This window comes from Aptenodytes patagonicus, chromosome 7 (assembly GCF_965638725.1).
Source record: "Aptenodytes patagonicus chromosome 7, bAptPat1.pri.cur, whole genome shotgun sequence".
NCBI lineage: Eukaryota > Metazoa > Chordata > Aves > Sphenisciformes > Spheniscidae > Aptenodytes > Aptenodytes patagonicus.
The window spans coordinates 6274885-6289913 of NC_134955.1; the positions used below are offsets into that span (position 1 = coordinate 6274885).

Here is a 15029-nt window from a genome sequence, read left to right on the forward strand (position 1 = left end):
AACTAGATGGTTGCCATTCCAGTTTAGTTTTCACTGGGCTAAATTATTAATCTGTGTGTAAACCCAGTTTTGTGTTGGTCTTCTGTGGAGGTTTATCCGTGCAAGCAACAGCCCTGAAAAAGCTCTGCAGTTGAAATATGCCACTCTTCTACTTTGCCACAGCTCCAAAGTGTGTCATATGCTGTGGGTAGAAAGACATGGCCAGCAGAGGATCTCGGCCTGCTGCAATTCAGAGAATTTCTTACTGCATCAGTAATGCAAAGGTTTTTTTGATTCAAATAAAACCCAATCCAAGTAATTGTCGTCTTGCTTTTTCTCCTGTATGCCAGAATCTTCTACTGAATTTTGTGTTGCTTGTTTCTAGAAAGAGCCAGGTGAAGGTTGAATTTTACCAGAGCATTATTTGTTTGTTTGTTTGTTTTAAAATAGGTATAAACTTGTTCTTATTGATAATAGTGTGGTTCCATTTTGGTGCGTTTTCAGTAGCCTGCTTTCCTTGCTTTTTTGGTGCCAATCCTTTTTCCTAGAAATTATACACTGGCAGATGTTTTGGACAGCAGGCTACTCAGTAGATGGAAAAGGTGGCCAATTTCCCTCATAGATAATTTTTGTCTTGCGTTTGCACTATAGTTCATGGGGTCATTATGATTTTATTAGCAAGGTACATAGACACAATACACCCGTCTGTTACTCTGAATAATTAAAAGTGCCTTTTCTTGAATCTGAAGAATTATTTCTTAATGGACACTTGTAATGAAGTTTGTGTTCTGTGTTTTCAACAAACTAGGGAAGAAATGAAATCTCTCCAGGAGGCCTTTCAAAAGCAGCTTAATGAGGCAGCTGAGAAAGCAGAAAAGCAGCAGGCTACCGTGAGTGATTCCCTGTCCCTCTTTTATTTTTTTTGTTTCTTCTGGGTTTTTTTTAATCCTTCTGCCTTTAGAATTTGTCAGTATTTCAAATAACTTTGCATGTAAAAAACTTGTAGAGTACTAACACATACTTGAAATCCAAGCTTTCAGCTCCAAGAAAGGATTTGAAAAAAGTTTGTATGTTCAAAAGCACTAAGATCCCTGTCTTCACTAATTTTTGTGGAATTTAGGTGTGTGTATACACTTTTTTATAGATTTGGGCCTGGAGACTTGGACCTTTCTTTCCCTGATGAAGTAATCTTTATGGACTGCCATGTCTCATCTATATCAATGTACACTGTCATACATCCATTGACTTTTTTGGAATCACTACCAATTTTCAGCAACAAAATAGAATCATGGATTCATAGTAGAGTGTCTGATTTTGACCATAATAGATCTAATTATCACTATAGAAAGGTATTAAGTCCCGTTAAGATTTCATGCTTTAATGATATTCTGTTTCTGGATAAATTGTACATCTGGTTGGATTTTTATGTAGCACTATAATGCTGTGTGGCATAAGTAGCCACATTTTGCTATTGCAGGAAAAAAAAAAGTAGATTCACGTTTTCTGGTTAATTCTAAGACGTAAAAAGGAAATTTTTCCTATATTGGTTAGTAGTATTCCTATAACACAAACACCACTGAGCCTAAGTTGACTAGATAATCTCCAGAGGTCCCTTCAAATCTCAAGTGTTCTCTAACTCTGGACTTGAAAACAAGCTGCTAGAAGGGTTTATATATCTGTTTTTAGTTTTATTGGATAATTACTGGTTTATTTAGTAATATTTTACTGTCTTCCAGGCTCACAAAACAAGGGTTCCTCCAAGATAGATGTTTAAAAATAATTACTAAATTTAGCAAATATTTACATATGCCTTCTTTTGTATGAATGTGATTCATATGTGACTTTATGCCCTTGGTGAACAAGATAGGAGTTCATGCCCTTGGTGGACAAGCTGTGAGTGTGTGTGTTTTACATGCTACCTTCTAATTAGAAACAATATAGCTTTTAAACTAAAGCGTTCCTTTTGCAGGTTTCTTTCAATTAACATGATTTTTGAAAACATTTTTTTCACTTTGCTGCTCAGAAGTCTGAAGGGTAAAGACACTGTTTTTACCTATTCTTGTGTCCCCCACAACATATACTTAGTGGAATTTTGGTACTTGTAATTTTGTCTAGAGAACAAAAACCCTCTTTTGTTCTTCAGGGGGAGAAAAGTAGTAAACTGAATGCTGTATTGAACTTGAAAGGAATAACATATTTTTTGGGTCTTTCTCAATAGTCAGGGCAGCATATATCCAGAAAAAAAAATCTGCACCTGTTTTAAGATGATTTTGTACTGAGGCAAGATATATAGTCTTCAAATAAGAAGAAATGAGAACCTGGTTGCCTCTGCTTAGTCTCAGAACATGCTGGTTGAAAGTTGTCTTTTTCCAGGTGCACGGACACATTCCCACTAGCTTTATGGGTACAAGGAATTCTAGTCCAACAAATTAAAGGTGGAAAACATGTTTCGTTATTTAATCTCTGTATTAGATTCTGATATTCAAGACTCATTCAACTGTGGGTTAAATAAATCTCAGATGTAGTGAATGGATTATTGGCTCTGTTGTTCTTTGTGATATAGCGCTTTTTTAACTTGAGCAGCAATGCCTTGTGTAAATTCAGTCCACACCCTAGCACTGGGGAAGAGCACAAGATTTCTTCTACACAAGTCGAACAAAATCTACTGTTAACTGTAAGCAAAAACGTTACCTAGTGCAGAAACCAGGAAAAACCCGTCTGAGTTTGTAACAGGATTTGGCTTGGAGTGTTGTCAGCTGGATAGAGAAACTGAATTCTTGATCTGTATTCTAAAACTTGCCAATAATAGAATATTAAATTTGCCACTGATTTTAAGGAAAGCAGAACTGTGTCCTTGGTTTGTGACATTTATTTCTTTATGCCTCGGGGTACGATGTACATAATGAAGCTCACCAATACAGTGAAACTAAATGAATACTCAAAGTGCTTCGGGATCCTCAGATGAAAGCTGCAATAGAAATGGAAATAAATATTATTACTGTCACACAGGGTTACTTTACACCTGGTTTCTCCATGTGTTTCACGTTTTTCTGAAAGCAATATGACTGCTATGAAAGAAGGTCTAGGTACTTTGAGGCAAGCCTAGCTAGAGGATGGGAGCTTGAATTTAATTCTGATTTAATGAATTGTGAGTCTTGTTTCTAATCCAGTTTAAGCACATTTTATTGTACAGGATTTTGTGAAGTAAATCTGATTTTCATCAGAGTAAATAAGAATAGAATTACATTTCTCAAAGTCAAATGTATAAAACACTGGATGGCGGTTGGAAATACGTATTTCTTTTCTGCGCTTGCCAAGGAGGCATAGTACAATGCTTACTGTATGTTAATTGGCTGCATGTATTCAACAGGGAACACCTGCCTGAAGGTGTTCTTTATTAGGTAAATGCAAAAGTGTAAGTAAGAATTTACAAGAATTAAGTCAAATTGCATGAAAAATAACCTGGAAAGTATTCAAGGACTCTGACCAAACCAAAGGAACAAAGGAGATGCCACAGCAATACATTACACTTTGCATCCAAGTCTTGTGCAATGTATGGCAAGAATCTTCACCATCAGTTGCACAAATGATTGATTCATCAGAAACAATGGTATCAACATTATTGTGCATGCTTATCCATTTTTCTTGCCCTTTAAGACTAGAGAAGCCAGGAATGGTAGGCAGCTAAAAGTTGCCCTTCTGAGGATCTTCTGAAGTGTTGGTGGGTACAGTCTCTCAGAGAGCAGCCGGTGGAGCTACTGCTAGGTAGTAACAACATTCTGAGGGTAGAAGCAGCAACTTAGGCTTGAGGAAACAAAAAGAGAGGTGTAAAGACATTCTTGTCCTTCACAGTACTAATCACACTGAAGACTGACCTGGAGGCCCTTAGCAGGAGTGAGCGCTCCCTTTCTGGGTCTTTCGTCTTCTGCATCTGTAGCACTAACATATGAAGAACAGCAGCAGTCTGTCTTGGGACAGGTCTTTTCTAGAAAAAAATATGGCAGACCTCAGATAAATTTATGCCTCTTGTTTCAGCTGCTCTATCTGGGATAGTAAAAATGTGCAGAGGAATACTAGTTATGATAAGGATCATTTAAATTTTAGAGTAGTCCTATGTAGCAAAGTTCAAGGTCAAATACAGTCTTCCAGAAAGCCTTGGGTTGTGAGGGAGCTTCTCTACAGACCATCTCACACTAGAACTATGGATCATTTGTATATCAAAAAGCATTTCTTAAATAGAGAAAGCTTGTTAGTCAGAACCACCATACTGGGTTTAGGTATACAACATGTATATAAAATGTGCAAGACATAATTCCAAATAACCTGTTGTCCTCTTTAACGATTGATAAAGGTTGACAGAGCTTTTTGGTCTGCATTTAATGTCAAATACCTAAGCAATTTATATTAGGTTGTTAAGCAGTGAAAAAATTTATTAATAATGTCAAGCTGTATCTCTAAATGTGAAGTGGAACCACTTCTTCCGGAAACAGGATTAGGAACCGTGGACTAATTTTCACTTTTGTTAACAAAGAGGCAAAGCGCAAACGACACATGTAACTTGAAAGTGTTTTTCTTCCAGTGAATTTGAATAAATAGGGTAAGTAGTGATTCTGTATTTCTATATTAGGTTAACAGGCTCTTAGAGCTTTTTGGAGAAGGGCTCTTCATTCGACTGTGCTTCATGCTAACTCCTTGTATCTTAAGGAATAGGTATTTTTTTAGGAAGTGACCTTGAGGTTTGCAAAGTTGTTTCCCATTAACTGCAATTAAAGTGTATAAAAAGAGCTGGATAGCTCTGGATGAGGGAGAAAGTAAAGAAGGAAACAGGGAAATACTCAAAAATAGTTTGGCTAAGTAGACTAAGCTTAGTCTGCATTTTACATTTTATTCCTGTGGGTATATTATATCATGCTAACAATTTTTAAAAATACATGGTGATGGAATTGTTTGACAATACAATTATAGTACAGTCTGTCAAAATAAAGGAGAAAATATGTCTGTGTAAACTCCTTTTTCCCAGTTGCTCAGTGTTCGCTATGAAAAATGAGAAATAAGTAACACATTATGCATGACTTGTAAAAATAAACAATATGGTTATTTTGAAATCAGTAGGGTTTTTCTTAGTAATAAAAGACTAACAGAATATGGGGAATTTAATTCAGAGATATCCACCACCAAACAAGAATCTTAAGAACCGTTGCAAACTCATGCCTGCAATATTTTTAATAAAAAGATCAGATGTTCATTTCGCTTCAGAAATATTTATTTTGTTTATTAACAGCCCTTATGACAGGTCCTACAGTCCTAAATGTCTCCTTGACAAAAATCTGTTTTATTAATTAAAATATAACTTACAGCTTGAAAGTTACATTCATCTAAGAAATCCTAGTAGGTAAAAATATATTTAGGTTTGCTTTTACAAGTATTTAACACTTTGTAGAGCACTTTTTTCCAAAGGTAAGAATCATAGAATCATTAAGGTTGGAAGAGACCTCTAAGATCATCCAGTCCAACCGTCAACCCAACACCACGAGGCCCACTAAACCATGGCCCTAAGTGCCTCGTCTACTCGTCTTTTAAATACCTCCAGGGATGGGGACTCCACCACTGCCCTGGGCAGCCTGTTCCAATGTTTAACCACTCTTTCAGTAAAGAAGTTTTTCCTCATGTCCAATCTAAACCTCCCCTGGCACAACTGGAGGCCATTTCCTCTCGTCCTATCGCTTGTTACTTGGGAGAAGAGACCGACACCCACCTCGCTACAACCTCCTTTCAGGGAGTTGTAGAGAGCGATGAGGTCTCCCCTCAGCCTCCTTTTCTCCAGGCTAAACAACCCCAGTTCCCTCAGACGCTCCTCATAAGACTTGTTCTCCAGACCCTTCACCAGCTTCGTTGCCCTTCTCTGGACACGCTCCAGCACCTCAACGTCTTTCTTGTAGTGAGGGGCCCAAAACTGAACACAGTATTCGAGGTGCGGCCTCACCAGGGCCGAGTACAGGGGCACGATCACTTCCCTACTCCTGCTGGCCACACTATTTCTGATACAGGCCAGGATGCCATTGGCCTTCTTGGCCGCCTGGGCACACTGCCGGCTCATGTTCAGCCGGCTGTCGACCAACACCCCCAGGTCCTTTTCCGACAGGCAGCTTTCCAGCCACTCTTCCCCAAGCCTGTAGCGCTGCATGGGGTTGTTGTGGCCGAAGTGCAGGGCCCGGCAGTATTTCAGAAGAATATTTCTTCTGTTTTAGGTAATAGCCTAACCAGTTCTCTCTGGATTTTAGAGTCCGCTCCTACACTATAACTTGAACGTTTGACCGTGAAAATGAATATTGAGTACGTTAGGTTTTCCAGATATTGCCAAAATAGTTAGGTGTTAACGAATGTATTCCAATCCCATCTTAATTGCTCATGTCTTAGTCCTGAGCAAGATACAAGAAGTCTGGAGGTAAGCAAATAAGCATACAGCTGAGCTTTGACTGTGTGGTAATGATGCTATATTGGTATTCTTCCATCCTTCATCTGTAGTGAATAACTAACTGTTGTCTGACTCTTAGAATTAGATCACTGCCATCTGTTAAAACATTCTGTATTTCAATAGGGGAAAACTTAATTTGAACATTTCAAGGTCACAAACTGCTGTGAGTAAAGGCCACTGGGTGGAAGCTGTTGCTTTTAATAAACGTAATGAGCTCTGAAACACACAAAGCTCTGAGTACCTTGGATGTCTGTCTCCAGGAGACAGAAGCAGTGTCCTTGCTTAATATTGAGAAGTTCAGCCTTAGAACAATATATTTTCAATATGTATTTTCATAATTACAGCTATATAGTAATTAAAGGCAGCCAACATTTGGAAAGAGGTGACTGTCAAACAAGAACAAAGAGTGGGTAGAAAGGAGGAAGAGATGTAGAAAGTTTCTTAGTTTTTTCGGTTTCTGTGCCTTTTAATTCAGAGCTGGGTATAAACGTCTGTTCTTGTTTATTATGCTATCAGGAGTTGGTCACTGAAAGTAGAATTTTTACATCTCTTCTAGAAAATGGTATTATGCCTTGTCCTCGGGACTGACTAGAAGCATCATGCAAATGGGCTGATACAGACTGATCTGCCTTAAAGCGTGAATGCACTTAAATGGTTATCTCTATATTAGCTCCAGTAGCCAAGCCATATAAATTCCTCCTACGTAGCTCTCTATAGCTATACTTTATGACTAAGTGGCTATTCAGCTGTTAAAGATTTAGTAGGAGCACTTTAAAAATGCTGTTATAATATGAAAGCAAAAATTAATACCTTTTTAATTAATACTGGTATTATTTTTTAAAAAGAAAGGGACTTAATTTTTTTGAATTATTTAGATAAGCTAGAACAGTAAGTTTGTGCTATTTAAGTTGTCCATATCAGTGATATCAGATGCATGTGTATGTGAATAGTAATTAACAAAAATTACTGGTTTAACTAACATAGATTGCCTGTTAAATTAACAGTACTGTGGTGTCTTAAATATCTCTCCACTAGAAGATCCAAGCTGATACTTACAGGCTATGTATAGAGAGCACAAGAGAAAATAATTTTGGTATCATATCTCTTTAATTATTTCATATATATTCAGATTTAGAAGTGAAGTGCTTAGAAGGAATATTGATGCTCTCTTGAGAGTTAGGACTAAGAAAGGGAACACTCTTTAACAGAGGTCAGTATATTATTTTTATCGGTTTTAATGGTATCTGGCAAATGTTTTGAACAGCTGAAAAACCAAAACCCACCATGTAAGTAGTTATTTTATTTTTTCCCCACTTAATCCTGATCTCATATTTTGATTGTGACCTGTATTTATTGTTGTATAAAATCTTCATATTTGTTATACGATAAACATGGACTAAATTTCACTATTTGTGGGCGTGATTGCTAGGCAGGTGCTGAATATATTAATCTTCTGTTAAAACATCACCCTCAGTGGTGGCTGGATGTGTACTCAGTATTTCCACAACCAAATAGACCAAATTTTCAAAGAGTTTGCAAAAGAATTAACATTTATGCATGTCAGTTGGCACTAGTCTCACGGACCCCCTACTTACATTTTCTCTCTTAAGTGATGATAGTGTTCTCTGACTTCTCTTCTGATACAGATGAGAGTGATGGCAATTCCGGTGATGGTTTTTAAATTACTGACATCTGTCTACTTGAGTGTGGACATGATTCTAAGAACAGCTGTCATATCATGCAGATTCACTGTCATTTTTTATCTGCATGACATCCAAACCACTAATCTCTAGGTCAATGTCTCTGTAATCTAAATCTGTTTTCTTACAGAGGTTTTGTTTTTCTTAACAAGTCTGCTGCAATGTCAGATGAACTGTAGTTTCCTATGAACATAGGTAGGCTTTTGTATCAATGGGGGAGAGAATGCGGCGTGGGGCATTGGGCATATAGGGATGAGTATTTTGCTAATTAAGGAATCCAAGAGCATCCTCCTTCAAAGTGAAAGGAATGTGTTCTTTTAATCCTAGTTGTTATAATTACATCCTCCTTGCTCCCATTAACGCTCCATAAGCCAGGAGGAAAGCTCAATCCTGAAAGAAATACTGATTTGTAAAAACAATCTTTTAAACTGTGTTTGATTAAATTCAGTCTTAAAACTCAGATTGGAATGTCTACTTTCCAAGGCAAGTCATTGAATTAAATAGGAACTAAAGACCAGATTTGCATGCTTTCACATATAATACACTTTATTCCACAGGTGAGTCTGATCAGAATCAAGGGGTTTATCTCATTAGGACCAGTTCTGTAGCATTCAAATCAAATAACTGTGTGAAAAGCCTGCTATGATAGATGTTGTGTTCTTAGAGGGTTAAAAATTTTTTAGATCATAAAATCAGTTAATATTGTTGTAAAAATCTGTAGTTCTCTGAAGGTCACGTGGGACTTCATTGCAAAAAATAAACACTATCTACTGGTGCATAAGTAAAGTAAGCCTATTTATGTACAGCAATTTTCTTCTCTTGATTGTAAGTTTTCTAGTAAATATCATGCTAAATGTTTGTAGATTTAGCAAATACTTAACAGTGGCCTATATCAATTTGGTATATAAGCAGAGGTTTTCTAAGATAATTTATTGCTAGAAACAAATGTAAGGTGGCTTTGGTTTGGGTTTTTTGGTGTGTCCCCCCCCCGGCTGTGAGTAGAGTAAAAAAATAATAGTTAAACTGTTGCTTAGATACATTTCAGCAACTCACACTCAACATTTATTTAAACTTGTAGATTAACTTTCTGAAGACTGAAATGGAAAGGAAGAGCAAAATGATCCGTGACCTCCAAAACGAGGTAAGAGGAACATTTGATTGTTATCTCCATTCAGAGTTTACACTGAAAGAGATTATGGTTTCACTTCATATTTAAAACACATGTTGTTGTAGTAGAAAGATAAAGCTCCAGTGAAATACTCTAAACACACAAGCAAACAAAAATGACGGTGCACATTTAGAAATAGTATTCTACTGAATGCAACTGTTGACTCCTTGCTACTGGTGCATAGGTCCATAGCTCACCTCTGTAACTTTTGCTGTACTTATGAGTTGTGCTTTTTCAGAAGGGAATACTTAATCCAGTTCTATAGATTATTGATACACAGTGAAACTTTATCCACAGTGTTACTACCTGCTTTAAAAATAAACAGCAAGAGGAGGAGAAAGGAAATACAGTCTCAGAATTGAGATTCTTTAAGAATGTGCATTTTTTAAATTTTATTAAATGTTTTCTTACACTTTTCTTTCACATATGTCATGAATATTAATCCCAAATTGATCCCAAAATCCCAAATAAAACATAAAACGTTTTATTTCATATTTGTTAGTATTAAACTGAATTTATTTTGAAATTTGATCTTGGAATAGAAACTTAAAACATTTGAGCAGTATTGTATTTTTTTCCTCCTTATCTTTTTCTCCCCGAACAATTTGTCTAAATCAGGATATAGTTTCCCTTTCCATTGCTTAATTTTGCAAAGCGCTTCGCATTTGTAGATATTTTATTCAGATGATCTCTTGTTCTCTTCCCAGTCAGGCTTCTTGTCTTTATCTGTTCTATTCAGTCCTTACATTTTGCTCTTCTAAACTATTCTGAGTGTGATGTCTATGAAAACTTGTTCTCCTTAAAGCACTTATTTAAAGAGTGATCTCTCGTGTCTTTGGTCTGTGAGAGTGTATATATACAGTCAATCTAAAAAAAGTGCACGTTATTTTTTAACTCGCAAAGGAAATATTGTCTATTTCAATTGCTCACGTTATTTAAGCCACGTTCTCAGTTGTCTTCATCTACAGTCACAACTGCCTTGCTTTCTTTTCCCACCTGTGATCATTGAATGCTTTGCAACTGAGCCTGTTAATTCTAATAAATCATATCTGTCTGATCCTATTGACCAGCCATAAAAAATCCTGTCTCTCATTGCACACAAATAAATACTTCATTAGTGAACATTCAAACCGTCCGACTGCTAATGATTTTCTTAGGTAGGTCAGTAGACTTCTGTAATATTTAGTGTACTTATAACACATTTTAGAAAATCTGCTTTGAAAGGAATCTTCTTGGCACCAAAAGTATTTGTTTCTCAATTTAAAGATGGAGTGATTCAGCAACATTTTATTTCCTGATACCCTCCTGTCTGAAGTTACAAGAGCTGAGTGGATAAACTGGATGTATCCATGTTGCAAGCGTTTTAGGCCTATCATGGGGCCTTTCAGAGAAACATCTAATTTGCATACCTATGATTTTATGTTTCCAATTGTGTGTCAGTCTGCAGAGCGACTAAACATCTCCATCACTACCTAAAATGAATGGGCAATTAAGAACGCTCAACATTCCTTCGATTCAAAGCATAGATATATTGACTTGGTTACCCACAGATGTACCAATTCAGACACATTTTATATCTGTTTCTCTCTTCCTCTTAGGAAAAAAAAAAAAAAGGAAATTGGGTGAAATTCTGGCGTACCTGAGATCAGTGAAGGTTCATCAGAAATAAATTCAGGCCAGTGGCAAACCCCAGGAGTCACCATGATGTGGTGGATGGCGCTCTGGGTGTGGCACAGTAGAGTGACTCCTCCCATCTTTTGAATTACAAGAACATAAGAAATGCTCAATGGCCCATCAGTCTCAGTGTCTTGTCTGTGACAATGGCAACAGCAAATGCTGTTAGGGCAGAGCGCGTGAGCCTGCCTCGCTTCCCACAGCATCTGCGGTCACTGGGTTTGGGATGTTAGAAGATGTATCCCTGTCTATTCCCCGTAGCATATGTTTATGAACCTGCTGCCCATTAATTTCTCTAAATCCTTTTTTGATATCGGATACCTCTACAACTTCTTACACTGTCAAATTCCCTCTTACTTTACTGGTTACGTTTGACTTTTTTTTTTATGTCCTTTCCTGTTCTCCTCCCTTGAGCAAGTTTTTCTAAATTCTGAGTTGTTCCCTGTGTAGCCTTTTTAGCTTTATAGAGTCATTCAAGGGTTTAGGGGCTTCTAATACAGCATTTTTTAACAGCTTCTAGGCAGTTTGTATGTTTTTTGGTCATTTGACTGTTCCTTTCAGAATTTGTTACTATTTGCCTTATTGATACATAGTACTCTTTCATGAGATTGAATGTCTGTGTGCTGGATTTAGGTGTGTTTTGCTGTCCTTCTACAGTAGTAGCTGTTATTGCACTTTGTTAGCAGTTACCGTCTGCCATTAGTTCCTCTTGAACTCAGCCCAAGGAAACCCTTGAGCACAAACCAGGATAATGTCTTGGGGGCTGCAGGGCTGGCTGCAGTCATTTACTGTCTAGCCTCTTTCAGTCACATTGGAAATGTCTGGTGCTAAATGAAGCTTCAGTCTGGTTGGGGTCTCTACGCTATACGAAGAATGAAAAAGATTGTGATTTCTCTTTGATAGCTTGGCAAATCATTAGAGAATAGATAAACGCACAGGGGAGGAGTATAAAAGTATATAAAAATAAAGTATAATTTTTTTAATATGAAAAGGTATAAAAGTATAAAATTTTACTTATAAAAGTAAAAGTGTAAACCGAGTGGCTGGCATTTATAAGATCATAAATATTTAAGGAGTACTTTTGATATGTATCTCCACTATCCTGCCACACCTGGTTGTGATTTTGTCTGAGTTTTTAGGGAAGTACTTTGACTACAAAACAGCAGAGAAGATGGATAGGGGTTTCGTGAGTCACTGAGTGAACAGTTTCTACAGTCCTGTATAAATGTTATTTGGGGCATCTGTGATTGAGGCTTCTCAAAAAGCAAAAAAGAAATAGCATGTTGAAAAATTGCTCAAATGATTAAAATCATTGCTTTAAATGATTCAACTAGAGATATTAGTTTAGATGGCAAGTAGAACACATCAAGCAAATAAAACAAATTTCCAGTTTCCTGTGGCCTTCAGTGATGCGTGTTCTAGTCTAGCTCTCCTGCTTCTCCTTTCTCCTCCATATATCCAAATTACATAGGATTTAACTATCATTCGAATGTTCCTGGAATTACTTGAAAAGATCTGTCTGATTTGTATTACTCATCTCTTTTAGGTCATAAAATTAAAAAAGGGGGGGAGTTTTACTGAGGAGGAAAAAAACCCCACATTCTTCTCTAGGGAATTAGTGAATTAATGTCTAGATGCTCTAAATGGAACTACAGAACCTTCCAGTACTTTCTACAAATGTTTCAAACTTGATGTCGGAATAAAAGGATTAAATCTTCCAGAAGGAGTATAACAACAAAGACGTAACTAAGGCAAAGAGACTTCATATCGTATGCAGCAAAGAGGAAATAAGAAAAAATGCAATAAAAATTTGGTTTTCTAGGTTTTCAAAATTGCATGAGAAGTGATAAAGGCCTGTTTCCTCCCCACCCTCTGCGCCCACCCAAGTGCCCCTCTCCCCAAGATACAAGGGTTTTGCACACCTTTATATTTAAAAGCAGCAGTGATATGTAGCTAAAAAAAAAAAAGGCAGGAGAAAGTTTAATGCACGTACTTGACAGTGCTTGCATTCAGGTGATGTATCTGCCATTCTTTTATTACCCTATCCAAACAGATTCACATAGATAAATGCTGGAAAAGTCTGCACAAGTGATCTGCTTTTTGTTTCTAATTTAATCAAATTACCTGAAATATTTCCATTTTTTTATGTTGTCAACTTGCAAGATGTTGCAAGAGCTGTAGGAAAAGATTGTGGGCACTGTTTCTTTTGCACTTGTTTTAGAAGGAAACACAGAATAGTACTTGTGATTAAAGAAGCAATATGGTCCTAGCATGTCCTGGAAGTCAGAAGCTCCAGCATTCTGTTCTTGGCTCAGTCGACTAAACTTGCCTTGAGAGAAATTTGATTTGAGAGCATTGCTTAGTCCTTCTGTGCATCAGCTACTGTGTGGAAAAGGAACCAATAGCTATACCTACCTAATGGCTTTCTATTAAACTTCTATACTGTGTTTGCCAGTTCCCTAAAAGTAAGTCCACTAATATCAATTTTTCTGGAATTTCAGTAATTGGTTTTGAGAGTTTGTCCTGGTTTCAATAAGGAGTTCATATTTTGAAAAAGATTTGACTGAATTTAAATGGTATGATTTTGAGGAAACATTGTTATCTAGGTCCTGCCTCCAATCACTGAATATAGCATATACTTTTAACAATCTTGTTTGTAAGATTGGATACGTTATGTATTTACATAATTAATAGCATTTTATATATAATTTTAAAATGTGCCATCTGCATGCAGATATATAGAGGCAGATAATGAAAATGGGATTCCTTTCATAGCTACTTTTGTCCTTTCAAATATTGCATTCACCCTCAGTTTCTGTTGGCAAATTGTGAATTTTGCAATCTCGGGCTCTTCCATGACTGTAAGAATAATTCCCTATTTAGTTCTGTTCTTTCAGCACATGCCCTACCGCCATTCAACTTTGTAATTCAGAGATAGGAATAGACAACAGCAGCCTTCCAACTGAATGCAGCAGCTGTGGTGTCACGTATGAGGAGAGGACATTGTACAGAAAGGCAATTTTCTGGCTATTCAAGGCTTTGGAAAAAAACAGTTAACAACAAATATAGTCCCTGGTGTGGAGGGAAAAAAAGCGCCAGATACAGCACATAAGGATTATGTGTCTAAAAAGCCTGTCTTTTTTTAGAGGTCTCTAAGTGCTTCCTGCAATACCAGAAAAAAATCTGTCATACTTCCAGCTGTAACATCGTCTGGATTGTGTTAATGTAGTCTAATAAAGGATTGACATGTAAACAGATAAGCTCTTATTTTGAGAAGTTTCTATTATTGACAAAGAAACCAAGAGGTCTGGAAATTCAGAAGCACTGGTGGAGCCAAGAAACTTGGCAAAAATGTAGACTAAAATAGAATATGTATAAAATACTTTGAAAATTCTCACTTTTGGAGATGGCCTGTTACAGAGTGAGCAGCTCACTTCTACCATGTCAGTACATATATCAATTGTGGAAAATGATGCCAAAACTGCTCTAAAAATGAAGCTAAAGCAGGATGCCGTGTTAACCCTTCTTTATATCAAAAAAATCATGGGTCTTAAAAATTGCTGTTTAGCATTCAGAACCGATCGTTTTGGGTGCAGCTCTGAATATGCGTATACATGATGGATTAATTTCTTAAACTAATGTCTTTTCTGCATTGAAGTGTGTTGTGCATTTTGTTAGTTTGTCATGTGTTTCCTACTGGTACATCTATAAAAGCCATCTTCAGTTAAAGGTAAGCGTCCTAGCTGATGTATGCTTATATGTGATTTCCTTGAGATAAATGAGTCAGGAATTTTCCCTAAAAGTTAATAAATGTTGTATATTCTCTACTGAAAGGTAGTGAAATGTTATTCAGCTTTGTCACATGGATGCTATAGTTGCCTCACATTAGACTTAGAAGTGTGTATAAAAAAAAAAGTTTGCTCTTATTTAAACCATTTAATTACATTTGATTAGATGAGAAACAACTGTCTAGCTTGTCGTACTATCTTTGGGCAAAGTGTTTTACAGTATCTCTGTGTATACCTACATTAAG

At 36.7% G+C, this 15029-nt stretch overlaps 1 protein-coding gene across 2 annotated transcripts in view; it reads left to right on the forward strand.

The window, feature by feature from the left end:
• Nucleotides 1-15029, forward strand: part of LUZP2 (leucine zipper protein 2) — a 203816-nt gene that overhangs the window by 96651 nt on the left and 92136 nt on the right. For both annotated transcript variants that reach the window (XM_076343845.1, XM_076343846.1), the window contains exons 4-5: nucleotides 788-869; nucleotides 9233-9295. In XM_076343845.1, coding sequence (XP_076199960.1) covers nucleotides 788-869; nucleotides 9233-9295 — 145 coding nt within the window. The remainder of the gene's footprint in view (nucleotides 1-787; nucleotides 870-9232; nucleotides 9296-15029) is intronic.